Source organism: Haemorhous mexicanus, chromosome Z, assembly GCF_027477595.1.
Source record: "Haemorhous mexicanus isolate bHaeMex1 chromosome Z, bHaeMex1.pri, whole genome shotgun sequence".
Lineage (NCBI taxonomy): Eukaryota > Metazoa > Chordata > Aves > Passeriformes > Fringillidae > Haemorhous > Haemorhous mexicanus.
The window spans coordinates 52471643-52499498 of record NC_082381.1 but is presented as its reverse complement, the minus strand read 5'-3'; the positions used below and the strand labels follow the sequence as shown (position 1 = coordinate 52499498).

Sequence of the window (27856 nt, the reverse complement as noted above, 5' to 3'; positions counted from 1 at the left end):
CATCTAAATGTTTTACATGCTCAGGAAGTAGCTTCTGTTTCTCTTAGCTCCCCAGAATTATAATAGATTGCTTCATTGCAGATTATACATTTCTTACCAAACACTTTTGCTCTGCCAGAGATCCAAACCGACTAAATGCAAGAAAGCACAGCTTTTCCTACATAAGCCTCTAGCCAGACCTGCCTCTAGATGGCAGCCATATGTTCATTACCAGAGCCTGACTGCAAAACCAGCCTCTCAGATTTTACTCTGTGCACAGCAATTGTATCTCAGGACTCTGCCTAACTCTTATGTGGTAGCCAGGCAAGCCAACAGTCTCTTGGTAAATGAGCCTGAAGCCACATTAATAATTTTAATCCTATTTTTAAGTACTTTTTGTGTCTCACCACCTGATGAATAAAGAAAATCATATTAGAAACATTGTAAGAGTCACAAGAAATCTCTACTATATTATATTCCAAGTACTTCATGACAAAAAGTATTATTTATAGAAAATCTTTCACTAAAAAAACTGTCATAACTACAGAAAGCTTTTCTCCAGTGTAATTTTATTAGGGATTCCTGCCATCATATCAACATACAAAACAATCAGAATGTTGACATATAGAAATGTGAAATTCACTGTACAAAGATAAGGCTCAAGTTACAGGTATATTTTCCCCTTACACTCCATGAAATAAAACCATTTTTAATACTTCCCAGAGTTGTGTGTATAAATGTTGGACAATCCACAAAATAGATTTCAAGTACATAACATTTTACAATAAAATCCAAGCACAGACAGAAATACACAATACTGTACCTACAGACGCTCCACAGTCCAAGTCAGTCATCTACACTAGTAAAAACCTGTTACACTCTCTGAATGTGCCCAACCACATCCTTCTGTGTATGACATGGTCCTGCCCTTTAAGTTACAACACTTTCATGACTTTTAGTTAAATTACTTTGACAGACCAGGGAAAATCAGGAAGGAAAGGTGAGAATTTTAAAAGGCCAGGTGTGAATGTATGCACGTGGTTAGTAAATGCAAGCACATATGCACGCACACTTGCATCTAACCCTACATTAAACTTCACTGCACTGCACAATTCTTGAGATTATGTTCTGATGCAACTGAGCTATTTTCTGACAAGAGTTAAATCAAGCATTACAATACTCCTACTTCTGGGGTGCACAGGGATGAGACTATCGTAACCAACTTTTTTTTTTTTTTAAATGACTCTCAGACTTTCTAGGAGGTTGTTTGGAGCCATGTCTTCACAGTCTATCAGGATGTCTGCTCTCACAGCCTTCACCACTGAAAACACCTTTTCTGACCCCTATATTTAGCAACAACGCAAATGAATAACTTCTGGTTAAGACCAAATGTCTGCATATGTTCACTCTCCATTTCTATTAGGCTGAATGATTATTAGTTCATGGGAAAGGATCATTTAGCTGCAAGTAGCACAGGAAGAAATAGACATTAAATAACTAATCATCAATGATTCTTCTGGGAAACAGATTATCAAGGACAAACAAAGACAATAAAAAACCACAGTTGTTTAATTTAGCCTTTGTTGGAGGGGAGATGAAGAGTAACCCAAAAGTTTTCAGCTGAGGAAAGGAACTCCTAAGCCCTGTAACTGTTCTGTCTTTTAAAAACTGGAGAAGATTAGAAGGGAAGGAAAAATCCTCTATGAAAATTGCCATTTTAAAACTAGACACTTGCAAAGGCTTACAAGAGAAAACCAAGCAAAAGAGATTCCCTGATACTGAAACTAAAGGAATTTATTTAGTAGGAATTAGACTAGGTGTGGTTACAATGTGTTAAATGCATATCTAATAAAATAGCCTCAAATATGTCTCCAATTCATAAATGTCTAAGCAGGAGAAAGAGTCTGAAGCTAAAATTCAAGTTCCTTAATTTAAATACGAAACAAGGCTGCACTAAGATTGTGGGAGAGGAGGAATAAAAACTTTCCTGTCTTAAATACAATCTCTGTGGTATATTTGAGGGCTTTCAAATGTTCTCAGCAGTGACAAGATTTTATGTAAGTATATTCTCTAAGCTATATTGGAATACTTTTAGATATACAAATCCATGTTACACAAAACAGCATTAGATCTTGTAACTGGGCTCATAATAACAAGGAATGAGGGTAAGTATGGTACGGTATGTGAAAGGAAGTATATTAGTATGCACAGAAAATATGTTGTCTTAGAGATTAGTCATAAAGGGCATCAAGCATGAAGATCATCTCTTAAAGTGTTTAAGCCTTTAACTGTGAGCCAGTAGATTACTTTGATATCAACTGTACAGCCTAATGCTTTGCTTTTTAAAAGTAGTAAGAAAAATTTATTCCTTTTTTACCTTTTCATCTTCTTTATGATTTTTAAATTAGCTCACTCACCTACTGATTTATTTTTGGGTCCTTTTTTTTTTTTTCTTTTTTTCTTTTTTCTTTTTTTTTTTCCTACTTACTATTATTGTCTTCCGTTATGTACAATAATCTACATTTAGACTGAAGATGCAATCTTTCTCTAAACATACTTGGACTATCTTGTAAAGACTTTCTACAGAACTGATAAAGTGGAAGACAGCCTGACAGATAAGAGGAAGGATCATTTCAGTTCTGCTCACTTCCCCAAGATTTAGAACTGCGCCTTTCAGAAATTCTTTTGCTTACTTGCTGACGTTTCACCTCGCCCAGGCAGCCCCTACAGAACTTGAGTGAACTTTCTGTGTGTTTCCCAAACACAGTCCCCTACTATAGAGCTACATTAAATTCATTCTCCAGCCATAGTTTAAAAACAAATAATTGGTAAAACACTAAAAACACCCTGCATGCCCCTCTGCATTATTCTTACCAATGTGTACATTTAAATAACATCATAAGTTGTCTTTTACTAAAAATTTACCAAAATATCTTAAGCACATAAAAATATAAAAAACAAACAAACAGAAAAACAAACAAAAACCGAAAACCCAGCATAAACATTGCTTGTATAGGCATTGGTTAGAAGAGATTGTTGCACTAAGGAGTATATTCAAAAAGGTTTTCTTTCAATATCATCAGTTTTAGTGTCATGGATTGAAAGGTTAAGGACAACGAAACTTATTATGACCCTGTCTTATATAATGTAATAAATGAGATGGAAGAAGTCTGAAATGTAATTTAAATAAAGATTCTTTTTGGTTATTGAGAGGTGACTGTATAAGCTAGTAACTAAAATGGCAATTTAAGTATGTAAAGGGAACTTAAGAAGAACCTGAAGAGTCTGTAATGAAAACTGTAGATGAGGATATGAAGGCAACTGCCAACAGATGGGCCCAGGGGCATTATGGAAAGCTCTCACTAACTGAAATTTTGAATATAGCCCTTAGTTGTATTATTTTCATGTAAAATTTAAAAGCTGCCCAGAATATCACGGATGAAGTTTATTTTGCAAGCCATCCACTGCCTAAGGGGGCAGTAATATTCAATATGAAACTGCCGAAACTCGGGCGTCTGGCGGATTTCATGAAGGAAAGAGATTTGAAGGTCCGACTCCAAGAGAACAAGGAAAAGGGGGAACACAACCAACAATAGTCCAAGGCCTACAAGAAAAAGTCTGGAGAAACTCTTCACAAAAGCATTCACCTCTATGTTGCCCATTAGAAAGTCATAGCTCCACCTCAGGGCTCTCCGAGCTTCTTTCAGTTCTTCCTCCTCTGCAATTAAAAATGCGTTTTCGTCTGCTTCAAGTTCTTCAAATGAATCAGTATCATCTTTCTCATTCTCTGCTCTTGGGCAGGTATCAAAAAGCATGTCAATCTCATCATCAACCGGTGTGGGCAGCAAGCTGGCACTTGGATTGTATACCAGCTCTGAGATGGTTAAGGGCTCCTCTTTCATCTTCTCTTCCTGTTCAATGGCAAGATCAACATCCTTCCCAGTATCCTTTACTGGAGAGCTTGAAGTCACAGGTACTGAAATCTCCTCTTCCTTTGGCAGTTGGATACCTGAAGAAATGAGATTAGAACAATGATGATAAATTTCTTGCAGCCTGCAAAAGTCAGCCTTTCAATAGTATATAATAGATGTATGGAAAGAAGACTGTGCAATAATTTTGCATATTAACACCAGACTGTACATAATTATCAAAAACTGGAAAAGCTTTTTGAAGAGGGCAGTATCTTTACAACACTGCAGTACACCAGATGCTGCTTAAGAGGGTCTGATGTAGCTACCAATGATAATACTGTAGTACAAAGCGGAAGAGAGCACCTTATTTTCTACCGGCAATCTGATTTCTGGTATAAATTAATACCTACTACATGTGTGAATTGGTGCTCTTTGGTATATTACAATAATAATAATAACAACAAAAACTACCAGCTCTCATTGCTTTGACATGAAAGAATGTGGTAAGATAATAGCTAAGGTTGAGAATAGAGCATGACATTAAAAAGACACAACAGACTATCATAATAATTTCATGTTAACAGTAAAAAGGGCAAAAGGAGAGGAAGGTTAACACATGATATAAGAATCAGATGTCATTGGAACAGCATTCTAACAGCCTCACCTGTTAAAAAAGCTCCTTCTCATGTCGCTTTTTTATTTTTTGCTCATCTAGTTCTTTAGCTCTTTTCTCTCTCCTCTAAATTTCTCTCTCCCCTTTACAAAGGAGACTTTTTTATGACATTATTCTCTGCTCTCTCAAGACTTACTCTCCTTTTTCCAGTCTATCTCTAACAGCAAGAAGTGTGCAAAGAAGTCTGGCTACATCAATACTTCAGTGATGGCTGTTAGTTGTCAATCGTAGGAGTGGAGAGGACAGTAGGGCACAGACCTGACTTGTAAAATGATGTTAAGAAATCTCCCCATGGAAATTTCCCTTTTTAAGTATTCAAAATTGCCCAGACAGATCTCTTCCCCTGTAATTTGTTATCTTTTCCTTCCTCTCTAGGCCTCACTGGCCATGACCAAAACCACAATTTCTGCTTCCTTTCATTTCATCACTGAGCAAAGCAGCTTGGGTTAGCATCTGATGGGTTTTTTTCCTGAGATGGCTAGTCATGCATTCTTGTGGAAAGAGCACATTACCAGGAACAGAGAAAGAGAACAGGACAGTTCCTTTCAGCAGCAAAAGTGCATGCTGAAATGAAACCTTGTCCTCAATAATTATTAGTTAAATAATTAAATTTGTTTAATTTTCATAAGTTTAATCTGACTTCCTACCTAATATTTCCTTGCAGCAACTACTCTGTCCTCTCTTATCACAGCCAATTTAGAAATTCATCATATTTCAGCATGAAACTTGTTTCGTGCTAATGTAATGTAATTGTCTACAGCAGACTTTATTTAAGAAATACACTTGCCACAGTCATCAAGAGGAGGATACAAACCAACTGAAATGAGAGAGAACAGAGTATGAACACCAAGTGAGAACAGATTTGGAGGATCTTTCTCCTAAGCATCTTTCACCTAAGTAACAGAAGGAAATGCTGAATCATCAAACCACACTCAAGTTACTTGAGAGTACACAAAGGACACATTAAATTACAAGAGCGAAAATTGTTTAACTCTGGAACCCAGCATTAAGAATCTACACATATCTTGAGATACACAAGTACCAGCATTTGATTCTCAAATATGCTTTTCAAATATTCTTAATATTAGTAAAATTTAAGTCAACCCACTTACTTAGACATTTCAAAACGGTTGAAAGCACACAATTTTACTCTCCCAAATTTGAGAATTCTGGCCATACGCCTCTCTATGCCAGCTTAGGTGCAAGATCAGTGGTATTTCTTCATCATGTTTCTCATCACAGAAGACAGCTGCAGCTACCACAAAGAAAGGTCACCCCCATTTATGATTCCTGAGCCTCTTCTTCCTCCCCAGAGTAAAGTCCAGCTTGCATAAAATGCACAGTGAACATAAACAACATATACTAACTTTCATTACAACACCAAATTGTATTTTTCTCAAACAACTGGCAAGCTTCTGACTATGGGGTTAGCCTGTTGATAGAAGGCAATGGAGAAACTTTTTCATGTCAGTGTTTTTGTTTCCTGAAGGGTTTGTATTAAAACGGTAATGTGTTGCATCTCTAAAGCACACATAAATTTACATTACACTATTTAATTTCAACTGCTAGGAAGAATTTTCCTCTCCTTTACTTTTATTTAAACTCATTAAATCAATGTAATTGCACTTTATTCAGTCAAATACTAGTGTAAATCAATATTTGAAAATTTAGAATGGGCATTAAGTGCTGCTGCTGCAAGCTTATTTGATATTTTAAAAAATTAAGGATATAAAGTTGGTTTTTTTTTGCTCCTTCATATTCTCTGTAGTACCACAATATTTTTTAAGTCAAGGAATGAGGAAAGAACAGGCTATTAACCAGAGTCCACATGACTGATTCCAGCAAAGCTTCAGTCATGTTGCAATATATAGATAAGTATGTTGGGCCATTCCTATTTTGATGGTTTCAAAAGACATTACAGTAAAATCATTATGGTAAATATCATTTACAAAGCTTATGCAGGCCTAAAAATATCCCAATAAAATACTAAAATTCCACAATACGATGAATATTCAGTAACACAAATTTAAGAGAGAAGAAAGTTTTTTGGATATTTTTTCTTTTCAGATAGCTCTCAAGACAGCCAGTTATCTGAAGTAATAAAATCAAGTTAAAAGAAAAAAATCCTTGCAATGTTCTGATGGAAAAATAGAATGTAAAAGTTAAAGCAAGCCGACTCCTACTGCTCTTTAATTATTCTACAACTCTACTGCAAATCCTTTGCTCCTATTCATACATAACAATTATTTTGGTACTACCCTTATAAGACTATCATTTTATATAATTTGTTGGCAAGATTTTGAAAAGTCTACTATCTTTTTAACAGTAGTTAAAATTTATGTGGTGTTCAGATTTAAAGGGCTATGAGTTGAGAATTAACTTACATTTGAGAACCTTTTCTTTCCTGTCTTTACTTTGAATTCTTAATGGCAGTTTACATTCCATAAATCAGAAACTTCTAATACAGATTACTGGAATATCAGGTAAATAAACTCAGGTTTATTTCTCATATTTCCACAGCAAAAGTTTGCTACACTTTTCTGGCAACTGGGCAAATTTTACAGAGCCAGAGATCTCATTATCCTCGGTGAAACTCAGTGTTCCTCTTCCACCAAATACTGCTATTGCTCCAAGCCAGGAACATGAACAGCTGAATAAGACATGACATTATTTTGGTCATTGCTGTGAACATGAACGTGCAAGAGGTCTGAGAGGTCTGACATAAAAGTTGTCAGCTGCTAGTATTTCTACAGGGGCCAAAACCAGCAGCTGAGGATTAACAAAATGAAGAGTAGCTCTAGCTCCACCATTCTTAAGAAGCTGCAGTTGCTGGAAGCACAGCGCCTCAGAAGCATGTATCCTCTGCTTATTAAAAAATTCAGTTCACACATTGCCTGTTGGCTGGATATCCTGCACAGGGCTTTTCTTACCAGAAACACAATTATACACCTGTAACAGCCTTTAATACTGGAGAAAGGAACGAGTGTGAATATATATTCATTTTAAAGACACAAATGGAAAATTAGATATAGTCCAGAGAGAATAAGGCGAGGAACATTTCATACACACATGTAAACAAAAAAGGCCAGCCAGGCTTCAATTAGGAGAAATCCTTCCTGTCCTTTTTACTTTTTCCTCTAGAAATATCATGTATCCTTTGCTTATTTTCCATGTAAACAAATTCATCTGTACTATGAATAGAATGACCTTTCAGAGGGAAGGAGAACGTGATTTTCTCACATGAGCAAAGTGCATGAATGTCACAAAGAAAATGTAGAAAAATGAGACCGACTCCAGAATTGCATTGAATTTAAATATTTCCCTACACGGGATCTATATCAAGCAGGGTTTGCATCACAGCCAGACCTCCTGCCCTCAGAAACAGAAGGTCACGGATTTGTACCATACCCACATCTCGTGCCTATAACAGACACCTGTTATAGCTTTGCAAGGAGAGTTAATCAATGACAGTTTATAGTAACTCCTTTTTAGGCAGTGACCTGACTTTCCTGCTGGCCATTACTGTTTGCCTTAGTCTAATGGGAACTTCTAGAAGGGAACAAAGCCCTGTCCCAGTTACCAGCTCATATGAGTTGGATGTTTTGTGGTATCACAGCTCACCTCCCAGCTGTGTTGTGTTGCAGTGTCCAATGTTACAGCTAGTATAGCCACTGAAGGCCACTGCTCTGCTTTCCACACCCCACAAAGGGTGCCCAAAGCATAGAGGCAGAAGCAGAGCAGGGCATACTGCATAGTGGGCATTCTGAGATGCCTGTTTTCCATCTCCCTTTGGCATGGAAGGAGTTCAATCCAGAGTTATTTTCCCCTTCCAGAAACGGGATTAAGCAGCAATAGGACTGAAGGAAGCATCAGGGAGAGAACTGTGTATCATGGGAGCAGGAATGAGAAGGCAAGATACATCTGTCAGCAGCTCGGAGAAGGAAGGACCTGGTGATGGGGCTGCAGTGACTCGGCGTCCAGCACCACGCCAAGGACAGTGAGGCTGAAAAGTGCCAAGTACTGATGTGAAAGCTTAGCACCCAAGCAACAGGGCAAGAGGTACATTTCAGCATTCCCACTCAGCTTGGGTGACCCCTCCTAGCACAAGTCAGCATTGATCTGAGCAACATTTGTTCTGAAAGTGTCACAATGGGGCTCTCCCAAGGAGTTATGCCCCATGTTAGGAGTCTTGCACAAGCTACCTCCTGTGATTTGGTGCTGGTGTATGTGTGTTATATGCTGATATATACAGATATGTATACTTTATTTCATGTTTACTTCAAAAATAATAGCAAGGTATGAACAGCACTACAAAATCAAGGTGTTTAAGAACTAATGTAGTCCCAACATACAAACCTCTTATGATTGCTGCCATTATATTAAACCAACAAGATGTCCTGCATGTATTTTTAGCCAGTATTTAACCTTGAGATGTAAGAATACAAAACACATGTCAATAATAATGCTTTTTCAATTTTGCTACTATGTTTAAATCAAGGGAGTTAGATGTATTCTCATATATTCTACTGTTTTCACTGAGTGGTGAACTCAAGAAACAACCAGGAGCTGCTGCTACTCAAAGACAAATCACCACAAGAAGCAGTTTCTCATGTATCACTGCTTTCTAAATTTCAGATATCAAAAGAGTAACAATATTCTAATCTTTGCCAGAACATTTTCAGTCAATTCTTTGATTAAAAACTAATTTCTGAAATTAAGATTCAATGCAAAGATTTACTATAGGTTAGTAAAAACTGAAACAATTCAACCTATAGGTGCCCAAACATCAAAAATAATCAGTACTACAGAAAGCAGGGAAAAACAAATTTAAAAATGTCTTATGACATTAAGGAAATGGACATATTTAGTGATGGGGATCTTTGGCAAAGGCATTTCCTTAAAAAAACCCACCCCTTTGTTGTTCAAAGCAATACTGAATGCTTTTTGTTCCTTGGGTTGCACTCTTCCTGTGTGCAGTGAAAAAGGGAGATAAATCAGACTCTGCCCAAGCTCCACCTTCCTCCACCAGCCTTAGTACTATTATTCAGTATAAGAAATTATTCAGTATCTAGAAAAATAAACCAAATAAAGTTACAAACTAGAAAACTCAACAACTGCATTCAGCTCACATTCAAAATCTACTATGTTCTAGTTTAACAACTAGTTCAACAAGTTTTGTCATAAATTACTACACTTTCAAAGTGTTTCCCCCCACCTCAGTCACAAAAAAACACAAAGGCAAAATTCCAGTCCCTCATTTGTTACTAATTAACAAATAAATCTACAATTCTCCGAAAGTTAATACAATAAATGTATTTTTTCTCTCATTCATTCTCCATTTGCAGCTTCGTTCTTGTCAGTAATTCATCCTTATTCTCTGCTGTACATGTCATTCACAGTACCGTTCCTTTCCAAGACATGACTATTAACATAAACTGGGGTGAGAGGGTTTAAAAAAGGAGTTTGAGTAAAATAAATGTAAATTTACCAGCCCTTCTGGCTGTGATCTTGGAGCCATGCCGGAGTAAACGAATGCACACTTCCTTGTTGCAGTGGTTAACCATCCGCAAATGAATGCTTCTCTTGGTTTGGATTTTTACAAGACATTTCACCATCTTGACTATAAATTCCTCTTCTCAAAGTCCTGTAAAAGCTCTAGCCATACCAGCTTTGACCTTTTATGAAGTTCCCCGCTGAGTTTTAAGAGACTAACACACAGGTCGCTCTCAATGAATCAAATGACAAGCTTCTAACATGGCCAACAAAAATATCCCAGCAGGGAACAGAACCAGAGGTTATTTTTAAACATTTCCAAATGCCTCATAATGTACAATACAAACTTTCACAGCACCCATCTCAGTTAGCAGTTGCTACCATAACAGCTGAACCACACACAGAGGCACAAAAATATCTGAGGCACTGAAACATAGTGCAGTTAAAAAAGAGGCCAGCATTCATAGTCCCATTATTTTTCTAAAATGCTTTAATATGCCACCAATGTCAGTTTCCCATCACTGCCTGGAAATTATTTGTAAAACATGTAAATACAATGGGAAAATCCCATGCTGTGCTTAAAAATCTTACTCACAAAGCAAACCAGTGAGACCAAAACACATTAATTTCTAGCCTAGAATAAAAACCTGACCTGCCCATGTAAAAATAAGAACAGAAAATTTCTAAGTCTGAGGAAAAAAAATTTATCTCTTTACATAAGAGTTCCAGTTCCTGCTTGAGGACAGTTGTTGGACAAATTCTTCTTGGACAGAAAGTGTTGTTTCAATAGGCTGGGCACCCTCCTGTTCCTGCCCAGCAGAGACATACAGGTTCCTAAAAAAGCATGACGCACCTATGCTGGCGGCTGATAACTTGCTCCAGCTGGGAGCTGGAAGGCAACCATACATATAGCATCACACTATCCTAGTGTGCAAAAAACTCTTTCCTAGTACACCAAAGCCCCAGAGAAGAGACAAGCTGGAAGGAGTGTACTGGTGGGGATGTAGTCTCTCACTTTCCAGAGTACTCATCTGTAATGTTTATGACATTGTGCTATCTGAATTCTCATTATCTGACGTCCTTGTTCTCTCTGTACCAAAAAATCAGTGATGTACATGCAAATTTGTGGGAAAGAGAGGAGTAGGGAAGAAAGTCCTGCAAATGCCTATTTTACACCCAGATGTTTCTCTCATAAAAGACATCTGCTTCAATGCAGATTTCAGAAAGCATCTGTATGATGGCTCCTTTTCTTACACAGCCTGTATGGTACAAATATCCAGCAGAGGTCCTGTTTTCTTCGTCTGCCAGAGCAAAGATTTCTCTCTTCCTTTCCTTCTTTGCAAACACTGTTTTGTGGGTGTGAGGGAAAGATCAAGTACCGCTTTGCTTCCTATCTCCATTTTTTCACCCCTTCAAAAGTAAGATTCTGTCTTCCTTTCTCATTTTTATTTGGCTGTCGTAACAGCCAAAAGAGGATCATTACATTCTAACTAAAAGGGGTTGACTCTTCATTGTGGACACAGCTACAAAAACTGGAAAGCCTGAATTCTTACAAAAATCTAACCACCAATATGTTCAATACAGGAAGGCCTATACAAGGACTCAAGTGTCAGCCAGAAAAGGTTGGGAAAGATTTCCAGCATTTGAAACATTTCCAAATGCCTCATAACATTGCAAACTTCCACAGCATCCATCTCAGCTAGCAGCTGATAGCATAACACCTGAACCACACAGAAGCATAGAAAAATCCAAGGCGTCAAATCTTAGTGCAAGGGGTTAAAAGGCCAGTGTGTTCCTACATATTGATGTTGAGAAGTAAAATCTACCATTTGTGTTTCATGTGACCATGCTTATGCAAAAGAGAAATGACTCTGTTAATTTCAAATTGCTCCCCATATTTTTATCTTCACATAAGAGAGAAATCTTAAAATCTCACAACTGACTCAGAAACTCCTGGTCTATATTAACTCTCAGCAAGAGATTATCTAAAAAAAATTTAAATAGTTGTACCTGTAAAAGCTCCACATGACTCCCCTCTACAACCAAGTCTTACACAGCCAAGCACCCACACAGAGACAGACAATTAGACTGATGGCAGCAGTGTGTGCTCATTCCTGCACATAGAATCATTAGGTTGGAAAGATCATCAAGTCTGTTAACCCAGCACTGCTGTGTCCACCACCAAGCCGTAGTGGTGTCCCCAGGCACCACACCCACACATCTTTTGAACCCTTCCATGGAGTTTGTTGATTCAACCATGTCCCTGGACAGTTTGTTCCTATGACTGACCAGCCTTTTGGCAAGGAAATTTTTCTTATATCCAAATTAAACATTCTCAGGTGTAATGTGAGGCCACTTTCTCTTGTCTATTATTTAATACCCAGGAGACAAGACTAATCCCTACCTGGCTGCACACTCCTTTCAGGGAGTTGTAGAGATGGATAAGGTAGCCCCAAGCCTCCTCAAGACTAAACAACCCCAGGTCCCTCTAAAGCTCCTCATAGGACTTGTGCTCCAGATCCTTCACTCACACCAGTGCCCTCCTCTGGACATTCTCCAGCTTCCCAATGACATTCTTGCAATGAGGGACCCAGAACTGAACACAGGGTTCAAGGTGCAGCCTCACCAGCCCTGGGCATAGCTCAGTTCTTGTTCCATGCGTAGTTGAACACATTATGTTTCTTGTAGTGTTGCTGTACATATTCTGTGGCAGCCTTCTTTTACTGTCTGATTTTGGGGAGACAGATTACTGCCTTTGCAGATGGCAGTCCATTGCCTCTGGATTTTCTAGCACACAATGGATTTTCTAACACACATCTTCACCTTTTTGAGTAGACTATTTTTCTTTTTTAAGGCAATACCATACTTCTCCAGCCACAGGATATTAAGGTTATTTTAACAAAGTGATGAAATCTTCTTTTTGTTTACTTGATACTTCTGTGCTGAGATTTCATGCATGAATTATTGATCTGATAACATGGACTTCTGCCTTTTGAACAACAAAAATGAAAGTATGCTTCACTGGGCCGAGACATATCCAGAGATATCAAGGCTATTTCATGTCTGTAGCACACTAAAAGCAGTCTCCCAAGGCAGCTATGTCAGTCTCAGGGCTAGATGCCTCCCCCCTCCCCACCTCCTGCTCATGCCTTTAACCCCAACACAGGACCTTGGTTGACCCTCTTGATGAGCCAGTCAATAGCTGAGTCAGGCAATAATAGGAGACTGAACAGTTAAGGCATTTTTGTTTGGTTTGGGATTTTTTGTTTTAATTTGGTTTGCTGTTGTTATTGGGTTTGGTTTGGTTTTGATGTTCTGAATTTAGTTTATGTACTTATTCTTTGATTCTTTTAATTTGGTTGTTTTGTTTGGTTTTGGGGTTGTTTTATGGGTTTTTTTGCTTGTTTGTTTGTTTTTTGTGGGATTTTTTTGGTTGTTGGTTTATTTTTTAACTCCTTCTCCTAGTTCACACTGTTGTGATTAGTGCTGGTGCAAGGGAGAAGGTGGGAATCCACAGAAGTGGATGTTGGGAAGAGAGCCAGCATCACTGTCAAAGAGCTGTGAGATCAGTTCAAGCTGCAATTTGATAATATAGCCAAGTTTTCTGCAGGAAAAGACTGTAAAAGTCTAAATCCTGTTAACTTAGCATCTGGTGATATTTAACAACATATAAAGTATGCTGTTAAATACCACCAGCAAATATGTCCATTAGCTCATCATAGTAACAACAAGCTGTCTGACTGAAAGGAAATGTAATTTTCAAGCACAAACATAACGCAAGCATTTAAAACAAGCACTGTTGGGTGAACATATAGCAATTAGTTACCAATTTCCAAAAATGGATTTAATTGCCTAGATTTGTAAGTGTGCTTACAGGACGCAGGCAAGGACATGTGGTTACAACAGAAAGCTGCTGTTACTCTGCAGTGGAGACAACTGCCCAGAGGAAGCACAGCAGTGGTATTTGGCTGCTAGAAGGCAAATTCTCAGATACCTGTATTTCACAGCAGAGGTAAACAAGTAACTGTTAAAACTAACACCTGCTACTACTAATTATCACAAGGTATGAACACAGACAAAGTAATTCACGCTGTGCTTGCTGCCTTCAGTGTCCAAACTGAAGAATGAACAAAACATGTTCATACAACTCCTATAAAATACAGTCAGGACATACTCCCATGAAAAGAAGATATTCACTCAGCTACTTTCTGTTTTTCATTGACCAGAACAAAGCAACAATAAATATTCTATTCCCAGCCTCTGAAACAATTACCTCACTACATCTCAAGCAAGAAGCAATGTCAGATTTTGTTTGGTTGGCTTCATTTTTATTAGGACAAAGGCAATTATCCTCATTTAAGCTGGCAATGCTGTTCATGTCATCGTTTGTAGTGACTGTATCTCAAAAAGAAATGTGTTCAATGTGATATTAAAAATATCAAGAAATAAAGAAATACATGCAAAACATTGTTATACAGAATAAATTCAGACTGATCTTCCAATAATGTCCCATTTTGTCAAGGAGGATAAATTAAAGAGGATCTTTCCTAGCTGATCTGCAAATAATGTCCTTTTTTTTCTGTCAAGTAAATTAAATAAGCAGACTAAAGCAGAAAGAACAAAATATAAAAGTAAGCAGAATCAAGAAAAACAAAATATCCAGCAGTAAACAGCCAGTTTTCACTCCAGAATGACTGCTGACACTATTCAGAAAAAGGTGGCATCTTGAGACTATTTATTTCCTAAGACCTTTTGCCTGACAACTAAAAAGGTTTTTTGAAACAGAAATCAAATAGCAGTTACTTTCCTCAGAATATATCTCTCATAAGGCTAATGCACAGTTTTTTTGAGGATGGTGATCATTACTGGGTATGACATACAGAGGTTTAATGATTAGGAATACCTAATGAAAACTAGTAGATTTTTTCCATATCCCTGAGTCCGTATCACACCTTTTTCTGTATGCCTTGTAATAAATATCAGCAGGAATTGGGTAAGTGACTCACCTTCATCTAAAGGAACCTCTTCCTCCTCACAGGGAGAAGGAAGGAGAGGCTGCAGAGGTTCCATGTTGATTATGAGTTGCTTGTTCAAGGAGGGAGAGCTGCGACTCTGGGTGATGCTCGTTCTAAAAGAATGGGGAAAACAGGGTCAGTTTGCTTACTGGAATTAACTGCAGTCCAGTAGGTCTCATCTCAGAATCATTTTGCATAAATTACTAGGCCTTGAGCTGTTGTAAAAAGCTCTACACATTGAATGCTGCTTTCAGCTGTGTTGTGTTGCACCCTCCACAGATGTAAACATTTCAACATCAGAAGTGCAAGAGAGGTTTTGTGCTGATTTTGCTCCTTTACACTGCCTGGCTTCCTTTCGTCTTAGGCAGGATTTCAGTGTGTTGCCCCTCTCCACAGTGCACAGCAAACACTAATATTTGGATTCAAGGAAGGGAAAAGTTGTTCCATTGCCTCCAGAACTGGAGAAAAGATTTGTTACAGTTTGAGCACTGAGGATCAAAGACTAAAGCAGGAACAACTGTATCCCTTTGGTTTACAGATACAGAGTGCTCTCACTCAAACCCAGGCACCCCAGGTGCTGCCTCTACACCATGCCTCCCAGCACTCACACTGGTTTTCTTTCTTGCCTTACTTCACTCTAAGAGGCTTTCCTGGTAGCAGGTGTTAAATATGCTCTGGAAAGTTTTAGGAATGCTGCAGATTTTATTCAGGCATGATGCTTATTAGCATAAAAATGTATTACTGAGAATATAAAATGGCTCTTTTGAATATTTTATCTAGGATTTACATGATACAGGCCTGAAGCAAGAGTCCTGCAGTAAATCTTAACCATTATAAAACCATTATAAAAAATATTTACTTTGACAAGAGCAAAGATGAAATGGAAGAGTATCCTACTTAACTTCAAATGGTATATTGATAAGGTGCTGAAGTTTCACAAAATGCATTTCAAATCTGCACAAAAGGCTCAACTTCAAATTCCACATAAACAAGCTGAACAAAGAACCCATTGCAAGTCAGAAGATGGAACTGTGTGTTGCTGAAGGTATAGGTAAGCTTAGGACTCAGGTGTACAGCTCTTAACCCACACTACCTGTCAGTAAATATTCCGAGGGAATAAACAAGCTTTCTTGCTCAACTGACATGATTTCTTGTGCCATAACACATGCCTAAAGATATTTATATCCTCTTTTGTATTCTCTTATAACTATTTATTGTAACTATTTAGTTTAAATTTTCACTATCCACAGATTTTCACTCAGGTTATTATAATTACTGTCACTCCAACCCAATGGTAAATCCATAGGCTTTTTATGCAATCCCTGAACCTTTGCTCTTCTTTTAAAAAGCTCTCAAACAACTCCCAAAATACAAGTTGTGCCTGGGAAAAACCACAGGCTTCTGCTCCATATTTATTTACAAAGATCTCTCCTTCAGGCATGCCCTAGAAGAAAAACATGAAATCATTCATTCTGTGCTTGGCAGAAGAATTTGCCACTGCATTAATCCTGCATGATGACACACTCCAACAGATTTTCAGTACACAGTGCTTTAAGTGTAATTTCCAAACACAGCCATACTGAGCAATACCCTCCTCTCAACTATGTATTTCTTTCATAATGCAACGATGGTACAACTGAATTGATTTTGAGGGTGAGAGCACAGGGGGGAGAAACACAGATATATAGATATATAGATATATAGATATATAGATATACAGATATACAGATATATAGATATGTGTTTATGTTCAATCAAATATTTTTTCTAAATATTTTGCTCCTGAAAACCCATCATTTCCTATCCCCAAATCCTCTTTTTTAAAACATGTAACTTTTTTAAAACATGCTTTTTTTTTGAGCTGAAAATTTTCTATAGTTTTTGCCTGCTTGTGCTTTTAGAAGGATTAGCTCTGTCTCTGTCTCCCATTTAACAACTAGAGATATAAAAGCACCTGAAATAATTATATTCCTTTGTCTTTCTAAGAAGCTGAACTTGGAGCTTCCATAATATTATAAATGCAAGTTTTGTAAGAAGGGTAATGATAAAAGAGATACATTGCTATTTATGGATAGCAATGCTATTTATGGATGTTAAATCCATATGTTGTTGCTTTATAAACTTATTTGTCTCTGATCATCTTCTTCTTTATGTACACTAAATTTTAAATTATGTCTTTAAAATACTTCTAAATATAGAAATCAAAGAAAAGCAAAATACAAGATAAAAAATAAATGTATGAAAGTCTTTTCTCATCCTGGAACAAAGAAAACTCTTGGATAGTAGGCAATAACCTATTTCCTAAAGTGAGCAACTATTCTCATTTTAAAGGTATTTGTGTGCCCAAGTACTTTATACTGTCTCAATGATGCATCTGCATTCTGCCTTCTGTGTTATCATTTTACACCTTCTAGACCTTCACTACCTCATTTTAAAATGTAATCTGGAAAAACGTGTTTGAAAGTATGCCTACATGGCCTAACTATTAATTACATAGTGTGGCTGAACAACATATTATAAATATTTACTGCAAATATATTCCCATCTTTTACTAAAGACAATCCACTTTTATCTAAAATATAGACAGAATAGCAATATCCCAATAAAAATAAGCAAAGCATATTCTTCCCTAACATGAAATCTCAACAAAAAAAGGAATATGGCTGTAGAATGTTCAGACTGATAAGTAACGTATTTTTTAAAAAGTTTTCAAATAGTTTTCCCTGAAGGCCTCTTTCTTTTCTCCAGAGCTTTATTCAGGTTCTTAGGAATTTTTACCGTTACTACGATGAGTGACAAGGACCTGAAAGAATTAGTTTGCTTGCAAAGTCTAGCAGCTTATTTCTTACAAAACCAATTTTGTTCCAAAAAAAAAAGATTCACTAAAATTTTTTCCTCTTTACTGAATGAACTTCATGCTTTTTAATCTAACTGCATTATGGAAAAACTATGAAGTGTACTTTGAAAAATACCCATAAACATATACAAACCAAGAACTTTCAAAATCAAACAAAATCTAGGAATGAAATTAGAGTGTCCTTTTCTGTCAGGATCATATAACAATAGCTTATGCCATAACACAAAAAATAATATAAGTTATCAATCTGACTGATTATTTAAACTCAGCTTCAAAGCAGCACAGATTAGGTTCTCCTTTATAGGAAACATTTTTCCAAACTTTGTAGCATTGTCAGACACATATTTCGTAAGGCTTGCATGAGTAATTGTGGAAGCTCAGGATGACACCCATTGCAGCTGATAAAAAAGGAAGGAGAACATTTCTGTAGAAAGCAATAGTCCTCCCTAGTCCTTAAACTTTAATACTGAATGTCAAGACATACCTGTGAACTTCAGGAGGTTCCCTCTGGATTTTAGAGCTTGCCTCCACAACCTCTTTGGCTACTTTTCCACTGCATTAAAAGATGAAATGAATATTCAAGTAAATACTAAGATACATGCCAAGAACTAAATAAATGTAGACAATTAAGTTACGTTAAAAAAAAGATCTAAATTAAACAGGAAAAATTGCAGTAAAGTGCATACATAATATTCCTGAATAAAATTGCCCACAAAAAAAGTTACCAAAAAAAAGCAACTTTCTGTAGTAGAACACCGCAGGTTGAACTGGTCTATCTATCTCACACCTGGTTCAGAGCTGCCCAGCTGCAGGGGGCATAAAATCTCTGCACTGGCCACACATCCTAGTTTTTACAGGAGCTACACCAAAAGTGGAGCTATCTGCTGGTGGAACTACTCTTGACAGAAGTGTCTGTGTGAAAACTCCTGCTTAATTTTTCAGTGACACTAGAAAAGGCAGCAGGAAGACTTTCAAATCTTGACGTCAGCTAGGCATGAACAGACCCTCCAGCAGTAACAGCCCTGAATTTGCCATGAGTAACTACTTACATTTTCTTACTTCCTGAAATGATTTACTATGAATAAGAAACAGCAAACACCCACCTATATCGAAATCTACTGCCTTTAAAGAATATCTTGCTGCTGGACATTGTCTTGATCTGACTGGATTTTGCATACCTTCGAAAAAAATAACAGAGGCTGTCACCTTTTTGAGGACATGATAAGCAAAAATTAACAAGGCAAATTACAAGCTTTGTTATTTTTATACGATAAAGTAATGTTAAAAAAATGAACTTTTCAACTTTTTTAAGGTCTTTATACAAACTAGACAATGAAGAACGCATAAAATCATTCAGACAGCATAGAATGACTGAACATGGAACAAGTGATTGTCATGAAAACAAGAAAATTAAATGCAGACACTTTCTGCATGTCTATGAATTTTCATTCCCAGGATGCAGGAAAGACAATGGTATTTCAAAGGCCATGGGACGTGTGTCCTAACACCAGCTTGTTTGAGGGAAAATATGGCTATTTCTACTTTTCCATTAGGAAAACAAAGAAATAATAAAGACAACAACTTGTCTCCTGGAGTAAGTGCTTCTCCAATATCTCTATTCAGTCAGCTTCTTAGTAGCCTACATCATACCCTACTGCTTCTCTGTAATCAACAGGTACACGGCAACCTTTTATCTTTATAACAAAGACCATGGAAGAGCATCTCACATGCCATTTCCTTGATGTTCTCTTAAAAAATGGATAATTGATTTTGTACAGCCTCTAATTCCCAGATCCTAGTAAACTCCCTAAGGAGTTCATGAAGGAGATTAGAGTACAGGAAGAGTAAGAAGGAAGGAGCAGCAGAGAGCAATTGCAGTCTCCATTCCCCATCTCCCTGAGCTGCTCAGTACAAGAAGGACATAAAGGAGTCAGAAATGAAGGAGTGAAGTTGATTCTGGAATGAAACAGGGGAAGGGTTTTAGTTCTGTCTCTGTTGACAAATTGAAATAGAGTCAAAAGGTTAAAAGGAAATTAAATTAAACTTCTCCAATTCAAGTCTGTTTTACCTGTGACAGTAATTGGTAAGCAATCTTTCTATCTATCCTAAGCTATAGGCTATTTTATCACACCTTTTCATCTTGACCTGGTGAGTAGAGGGAGTGAAAGAGCAGCTGGGTAGGCATCTGGCATTTAGCCAAGATCAAACCCCCTAAACCATGTGTTTGTGACCAAAACCCAAGCAGTTAATATTACAGCCATTTCACAACAAGAGCAGAGGGGTGATATTCCTGTGAGTCTCCCTGAAACATTTTTACATTGAGCTAATATCTACTCAAAGAAGGTAATTTGTCTTCTTTAGGGGGAAATCATCTTCTATTCCTTATTTATTTCTTGTCACATGAAATGAAACTACTCAAACACCATGCAGTATTTTCCTACTTAAATCTACTGACAACAGAAAATGCTTCCAGACAGACTTCAAATTAGTCTGTATTTATAGACTATACATAGGCTTGATATAGTCTCAAGCACAGTAAATATTGACATAGATAATTAACAAAGGCATTTTGCCAGCTCCTACTTCCTGTTTCTTTTCTCTATCCAATTAAATATAGATAGATAGATTGGTTGGATAGATTATATATTATTGTATCGCTGTTAAAACTAAAGAGAGTCTCTCCTCCAAATTAAAGCAGGTCATTAACATTCAGACTAGAAGATACATTTTTCCTGCTTCTTTTTTATTTACCCTTACAGCAGCCCCCTGGTGTGGCTGTGTGCCAACACAGAAACAGTAATATTTATAAAATATGTGAGAGCCTGTAAGGAAACACTAAGTAGCACGGATAAAAGCTGCATGCCTAGAGGGAAGCATCAATAAACAGATCTAACAAAGTCAATGGAGGGCAGAAAGAATGCAGAGTTTTTAATGAGGAATTATTAATAGGGTCTCTTTCAGGGAATAGGGAGGTTGATACTACTTTTTTTTTGTCACTTTACAGGCTTTTTTTGTATAACAAGATCATAGGTATGTTTCAAAATGTATCTAAGAACATTTTCTTTTCTTCCTTAAATCATTAAAAAGAACTGTTTATTTTTCAATCAACTCTTACAAAGTCTGGGATTTCAAGTGGAAGAACAATTACCTCCTGGCAGAAGAGCCCAGAGAATCAAGCATGACAGACTTTTTTTGCTTCATTCTCAAGATATTCTACAGCTGGGCTAAGATTAACAGCTGTGTTTCCAGGCACAAGGGCAGTATGCTGTCCATCCCATATCTCACTACAGAGCAGCAAAAGCATGGTGCTGGAGCCAAAACCCTCCTGTCTCATTAAGATTATAGATTATTTCTAATACTGGCTTGAAGTGAAATAATAATCCCTAATAACTTGCATATTTTCTGTTTACATTTTGCCTTCTGTTAGCTAAATGGAACATTTCAAATGCACAATCCTCCACTCACATGCACTTTTTTTTTTTACTTTTAGTATAGATAAGGACTTCAGGTGTACATACTTGTAAAAAGCCTGATTCTCCACCCCACACTTCCAGAGATGCTTGCAGGCTGCTGGTGTAGAGGTATGGAATGACAGCACAGCCTTCTTCTAAATGCAAGGAAAAGAAAGCAAATGAAAGCAGTGAAAATGCTGAATTCTCAGAGACTGAAATAGCTCTACCTGATTGCGTCACCTTTAACTAGATACACTGAAGACCAAGTTTTCCTGTGTACTGTAAATCTGTGGTTCACCCACAGATGCACAATCCGTATATAGCTGATATTTAAACTGCCCAGGCAATTTTTTCAGAGAAAAGGAGATGCTTCAAGGGGGGAGGAAGAGCAAATGAACAAGTGGCCTTTAAAACAAACTTATAACTGGTCAAAATCAAATGAGGGAAATCTCTGTGTTCAAAATTCTACATCACACAGTTTCTGCACCGCTTACACCCACCTCTCCCTCCTCTCTATCATTTGATGTCCTACCATCAAAACCTCCTTGCTACTACACCAGCAGTCTTGATACCTCTGGCATTATTTCCTTCCTTCATTTTTTTTCCTCACCTCCATTCAAAACCATAACCTTAGGCTATATAGCTCTGACCTAGGGAAAGAACTGATGTAGGCAGAAGTCTCTAGGATTTCAATGACAACAGCCCAGTGATAGGACTCTAATTACATGAGACACACTCTGACCTTTTCAGCTCACCAAGATTTGAGGACGGGACTGTAATTATCACAAAAATAACTCATATTGATCCAAGTATCAATGCTTACCTGAATTTGCAATCATATACGGACATCTTCTGTACTTTAGAGTGAGTGAGTACAGCTTTAGCACTTAAAAATAAATTAAAGCTTGACTCTAAATGTGTCCAAAACCATGAACAATCCACATAGCACAGCAGGAAAATTAAGTGACAAACGTCTCAACCCTTTGCATACTAGACATTTTTTCAAAAATTACTCACATTCATTCATGTTCCCTGTTTTAGTTACAATATTAAGTACAATTATTGATTTTTTAGTAGTTTGGTTATTTTTTAAAAAATATGTTATGTCTTATACAATCTTAATCAAATACAAAAGTTCTGTAAAAATATTAAACACAACCTCTTTCTGAGCTCCAAACACATAAAATGTCTTCCCTTCAAATTTCAGTTTATAGACATCACACCTAGAAAGAGAAAAAATATTTTAGTATAAGAAAAAAAAGGTAGATCTACAAGTAAGAAATGTAACTAGCATGTAAGCTTACCTGATTAATGAAGTCAAGCAGGCAATCAAATTACAAAAGCCCTCTACAGGCCTTACAAGATTTAGCATAAAGTTATTTAATAGTTTAATTTTTTTAGAGAACATAAGCCCAGAGTATTTCTTTTACATCCTTATGTACCTTCAAAGAAATAACTTTGTCTGCTGGAAAGTGAAGAGGAAATTAAAGGTACACAGAAGCTTACATTTGTGGCACAGTTTGTAATTCCTCTTACATCTTAAAATCTTACAATTTCTATTGTAATTAAATTGAGGGAATATTCTTTTCTCCATACATATTTTTCTGAGGCTTCATATCACACGTCTAAGTAACAGAGTACTTATTACAAAGCACAACAAGAAGAAAATGTTTAGCAGCCTTTGTTATAGACAGTCTTTTTGAGTTGCAAAATCTGAATCAAAACTTAATTTAATCAAGGTTAAGTGCTCAATCTTCATATGGAATAACAGTGAACCATAAAAAGGCAATGTCATGCCTCTGTTTCAATTGTAATGGAAATTTTGTCATTACCAAAGTTAAAATGGAGCCACTGATGGTTTTGATAAATTTCGCTAAGGGTTTTGGATGTCAGAGTTGAAACAGGAATAATCTTGGAGGCAAGGAAAATGCTATACCTGAAACTTTATAACAAGAGTCTTCCTTTACATGAGAAAACAAAAAATCATTGAGAAATATTTTACATTGAAAAGAAAACCTCAAACACAAATTTGAGTTTTTATTGTGTAGTGCAAATTTCAGAAAAATTAGTTACAGTTACTATCACTGACTTCTAGGCCTCTGAGATGCACAGAAGCAGTACATACTGTTCAGATAAAACTCACCAGACTGACCTTTCAGCCTCTGCTGTATCACTGAGAGTTTATTGGCTCCTCCTCCATCACTGCTTTACTTTTTATCTGGTTTACATATTAATGCACTTAATAAGTATGCCTAGATTGCACAGAGGATGCATTATCCTCAAGTGACATGAGAAGCTAAGTGCTGTGAGATTCATTTCCCACAGTTTGGTGGGCACATGCTTGGCAAGTGCTACTCTCTCCTCTGTGTGCCGTAGACTGACATTACTGTTATGTTTTCCTTGTGCCAAAACCACAAACCACTGCAGGACTGTGACCGCAGCCACCTGCAATAAACCCTGGAAAAACTGTACTATAAATCCTCGATTGCAAATGATAGGCATGTCCCCAGAGCTCCACAGGGAACTCAGTTGTACAGACAGGACAATGCTGATTTCAGCCTTCTGAGGATTTCAGGTTATTCAACACTCAGGCAAGTTTCTACAGATATGCAGCAAGGAGCCCAGCTTCACCTTTTTTCCACCTTCTGCCTATCTTGATCCCACAAGACAAGCTGAGAGCTCAAAGACAGAGCAGTCACAACTGTTGTTGGCATGCATGCAGCAGCAGGGCTAAAATGAGATTATCAGTGTCTAAGCATGACTGGTCACCTTTCACCACACTGCTGAGGGTGTGGCTAGCTGCTCTTAACATCATCTGCAGGAGCTCAGTTTTACCTCTTCCTCAAATGTGCCTGAGTGAGGCCAATAAATGAAGTCCAGGAGTTCAAAACCAGACTAACCAAGGACAATTGCAAAAGTGCCCATTTCTTTAAAAAAGAGACAAAAAAAAAAAAAAAAGTTCAAATGAATTCTCACCTCCCTCTCCTCTGTTTACCAAATAAGTTCATTTATGGTTTTAGATTGAGGGTAATTAAATGAGGAAATTGCAATATTTCCAAAAGTCAAATAAAAATTAGGGTGGACTCTCTGCCAGTAAACCTCACTGGTGATTTACAAATAGCTGAAAAATCAACTTACTCAGTTTCAGCATTTGTAAATTATGTTGAGTAATAAACTGTGGAATAATTTTTACTGGGAGTGGAATGAGACCAAATTGTTGCTGTTGTTGTTGTTATTGTTGTAGTTGTTGTTATCTAAAATCCTTTAAAACAGAAATATGCTGGGACAGGATAGGTAATATTCACATGGTTTTCCTTAAAGACAGCAAATGCAGGTGAAGATGGTAGGCAGAGAAGAAACACAAGAAGATATGCTTATTTATTAAAATATTCTTACATCATATGCTTACCATTTTAATAAATGTATTCTTTTATTCCCCTGGAAAACTACAAATCCTGCAGCTGTAAATCCTAAAAATGTTGTTGTCCCGAATGAGTCCTTGAAAGAGAAAAAGGAACATAATAACATAACTTTCCCCTCATCCAATGAGGTATTTATTACTGATACTGAGGTATTTCTTACCGATTTTTTACTGATAGCATAAATTGCTACTCCATTCTAGATAACTTTTTTTTTTGTTTTCCTCTTCAAAACAAATTTTGCCTTCAAAATATACACTTCTAAAGGAAAGGACAGCCCTTGCAATAAAGACCTCATTTAGTTTTAGGCATTTGAGTAACAATATCTTATGCTTTGTTTCCATCTACCTGTAGCTGATGACACCAGGGGCTCCTTAGGTAGACAAACCAAATTTATTGAAAATGTACTTCTGTGTATGTCCCATTCTTAACAGGAGGACTAACTACAAACCAGGGATTCATATCTGCTTCAACACTGATATTTTTTAAGATTTCACAATGCATTGTTCCTCTGCAAGGTGTTGTGTTGGAAATACTATTAACAAACAGCATTTACTAATATAAGCTTCTGTTTTGTACTCATGGATTCTTCAGAGCAAACAAGAAGAAACAGCGGTTGCCTTTCAAATAGAAAATAAAATTTTTAAAATATAACTCCACTATAAAAGTTCCAGCTTATCATTTTTGATTAATGATTGAGATTAATTTTGTATTAAATTATAGATTTTCTGTCCATCCCAAGTTCCATACCCTCATCTTGATAATCAACTTTATTATGCCTTATGTCTTAACAACAAAGTAAAGAGGGACAGAAAGAGGGATGGCTCTGGAGCAGCAGTCACAGCACTGCAAGGAGCATGTCATAAGGAGCCTGCCCAGAACCTTGCTTTGAAGTTCCAGAAGACAGACAAATTTTCCTCAGGCATGGGTGATGAACCTCTGATTGGACCCCACACTACAAGCCCTGCCAAACATATAAAGAAGTAATTCTGAGCCAGTTATGCCTCAGTTTCTGGGATGCCTTTTTGAAAATCTGCAGTGTAGTTTCAAAGTAAATTTTAGTGCATCACTGACTTCACCAAGCTCAGAGCCAGACGCTGTTTTCTGCCTTTCACAGAGGAGAACCATTCCTAACAAGTATATACAAAATCTTATGCAGTTTTGTGTTAGAGCTGGCTGCTTAAGGATGATCACCACCAGAACAGCTAACTAAACTGTACTGCTGTCCCAGCAGGAGATAATACATGAGCCAAAGCAAAAGCAGCCGCTAAAACACAAAGCAAGTCACTCTAAAAATAAACACTGCAGATGATACAGATACAACCAAGTAATTAAAAATGCTAGCCTACAAGATAATCAGAACCGGTAATCAAGATCAGCTTCTTACAGAAGACCACAAAATAACAAAGTGGGACGTGGGAATGGGAAGTGTGTTTTCCTCCTTGTAGATTTGGCTTGCTGTTCTTCCTAAGATTTGCATATTTTGATGGTGTTTGAAAAGCTGATCTGCCATGGACTATCAATGTTTAGCATTTTCTTGTCAAAATAATGGTGAATCTTGAAAATCTTGGCAAATAAAAAATATTTCATACCTGGAGTAATTAAAAGAAACCACACTAAATGCAAAGAGATTACAGACTGCTATCAGAGCTTATGCCATTACAATCTACTAAATTCTCCTGTGATGTTCTGCTTCCTCTGACGAGATCCTTTTTTTGACTGATGCAGAAATGTTACCCAGTCAGTGTTCCTCCAAGGCTTAAGCAAGATATGTAGTTCCAGGGCAGCTTTTTTAGAAATTGCTCACTATTTGCACCCTGATAAAAACCAGAACTAAATCAATTCCATTACTAGCTTTTAACTAAATGTTAGTAAAAAGAATGTTTTATTAAAAGTTAGTAAAAAGACCTGTTACCTTGCAAGGATGAGGATCAACACCATAAGTTTCCAAAGAATTTGCTTTAAGAAGCAAGTTGAATTCAGCAACAGCTGGGCTCTGACCTCTGAAATTAAAAAAGAAAGCAGAGGTTGACAGCAAAAAGAAATAGGAGAAAAAGACTTATTGACTGGAGAATTTAAAAGCCTAAAGACAGAGGAAAGGAAAGTTTTTACTGACATTCAAACTATTTCAACCATGTTTTCCTTGTAATAAAAATACAGAAAACTTTTCATATCATTTCTTCTGCTGAATTCTACAGGGCCTGATGTTTTCAAGTAAATTCTGAGGATTTTTTATAAATCCTGAGATAACAACAAAAGAATTATCTTATATTTTAAAAGTATTTTTGTCGTTTGATACCCTCATGTCAGCCTTATTATGAAATAAACCTCAGCATCTTTTTTCCACAAACGCTTGCTCCCCGTTTCATTTAAAAGGATTGTGCAGATTAACAAACATTCCTTCCAGTGCAGGCTATAAACACAGCAATCATATTACACTGCCTACTCAGATGTATGCCTAATTATAGCAATGCCTGCTACCAACATGGTATCTCAGAATCTGTCAGCATTTCCATTTATACACCCCTATTTTTAGGGTGTCTATAATCAACAGCAAATATGCACTAAAGCCCAAAATGTGATGAAGACTTGGGGTCTAGAGTAAGTTTTATCTGATATTTGGTAAGCTCTAACACAGATTTACAATGCCCATTGGATAGTATTTCAGACCACATTTTTGTGGATCTTTTACTTCTAAATTAAAAAATACATATTAGAGAAGAAGTGGCCTTCTTTTCCTTTCCTGTTTCTGTCTCTTTCTCACCCCTTGCCAGTGGAAAAGAGCATATATTAGGTGGAACCAAAAATTACAAATGTGTATTTGCACAGCTAATAGTTAAGGAGAAAGCAGCACAAAAGCAGCAATCAAAACAAAAAATGCTTACTTTTCTACTCAGTTTTTTGGTAGCTCTGCTAAGCTTTTTCTCCATCTTAAATACTACTAAATCACAACTTTATATGTCATCACAACTGTAAGACCAAAATGACCCCTAAAAAGACAACAATTTTATTTCATGTACCAGTCAACTGCATTTGACAGAAGTAATTAACTAGTTT

The 27856-nt window shown here is 36.9% G+C and overlaps 1 protein-coding gene across 1 annotated transcript in view; it reads right to left on the bottom strand.

Moving 5' to 3' along the window:
• Window positions 1-531: 531 nt before the first annotated feature.
• The window catches only part of FRMD3 (FERM domain containing 3), a 130898-nt gene continuing 103573 nt past the window's right edge, over window positions 532-27856 (bottom strand). Inside the window, exons 7-14 of the mRNA XM_059836781.1 lie at window positions 26715-26802; window positions 24790-24878; window positions 22540-22603; window positions 21447-21535; window positions 19032-19106; window positions 18413-18481; window positions 15063-15184; window positions 532-3988 (exon numbers count right to left, since the gene is read on the bottom strand). Of these exons, the coding sequence (XP_059692764.1) occupies window positions 3393-3988; window positions 15063-15184; window positions 18413-18481; window positions 19032-19106; window positions 21447-21535; window positions 22540-22603; window positions 24790-24878; window positions 26715-26802 (1192 nt within the window). The 3' untranslated portion in view covers window positions 532-3392. The remainder of the gene's footprint in view (window positions 3989-15062; window positions 15185-18412; window positions 18482-19031; window positions 19107-21446; window positions 21536-22539; window positions 22604-24789; window positions 24879-26714; window positions 26803-27856) is intronic.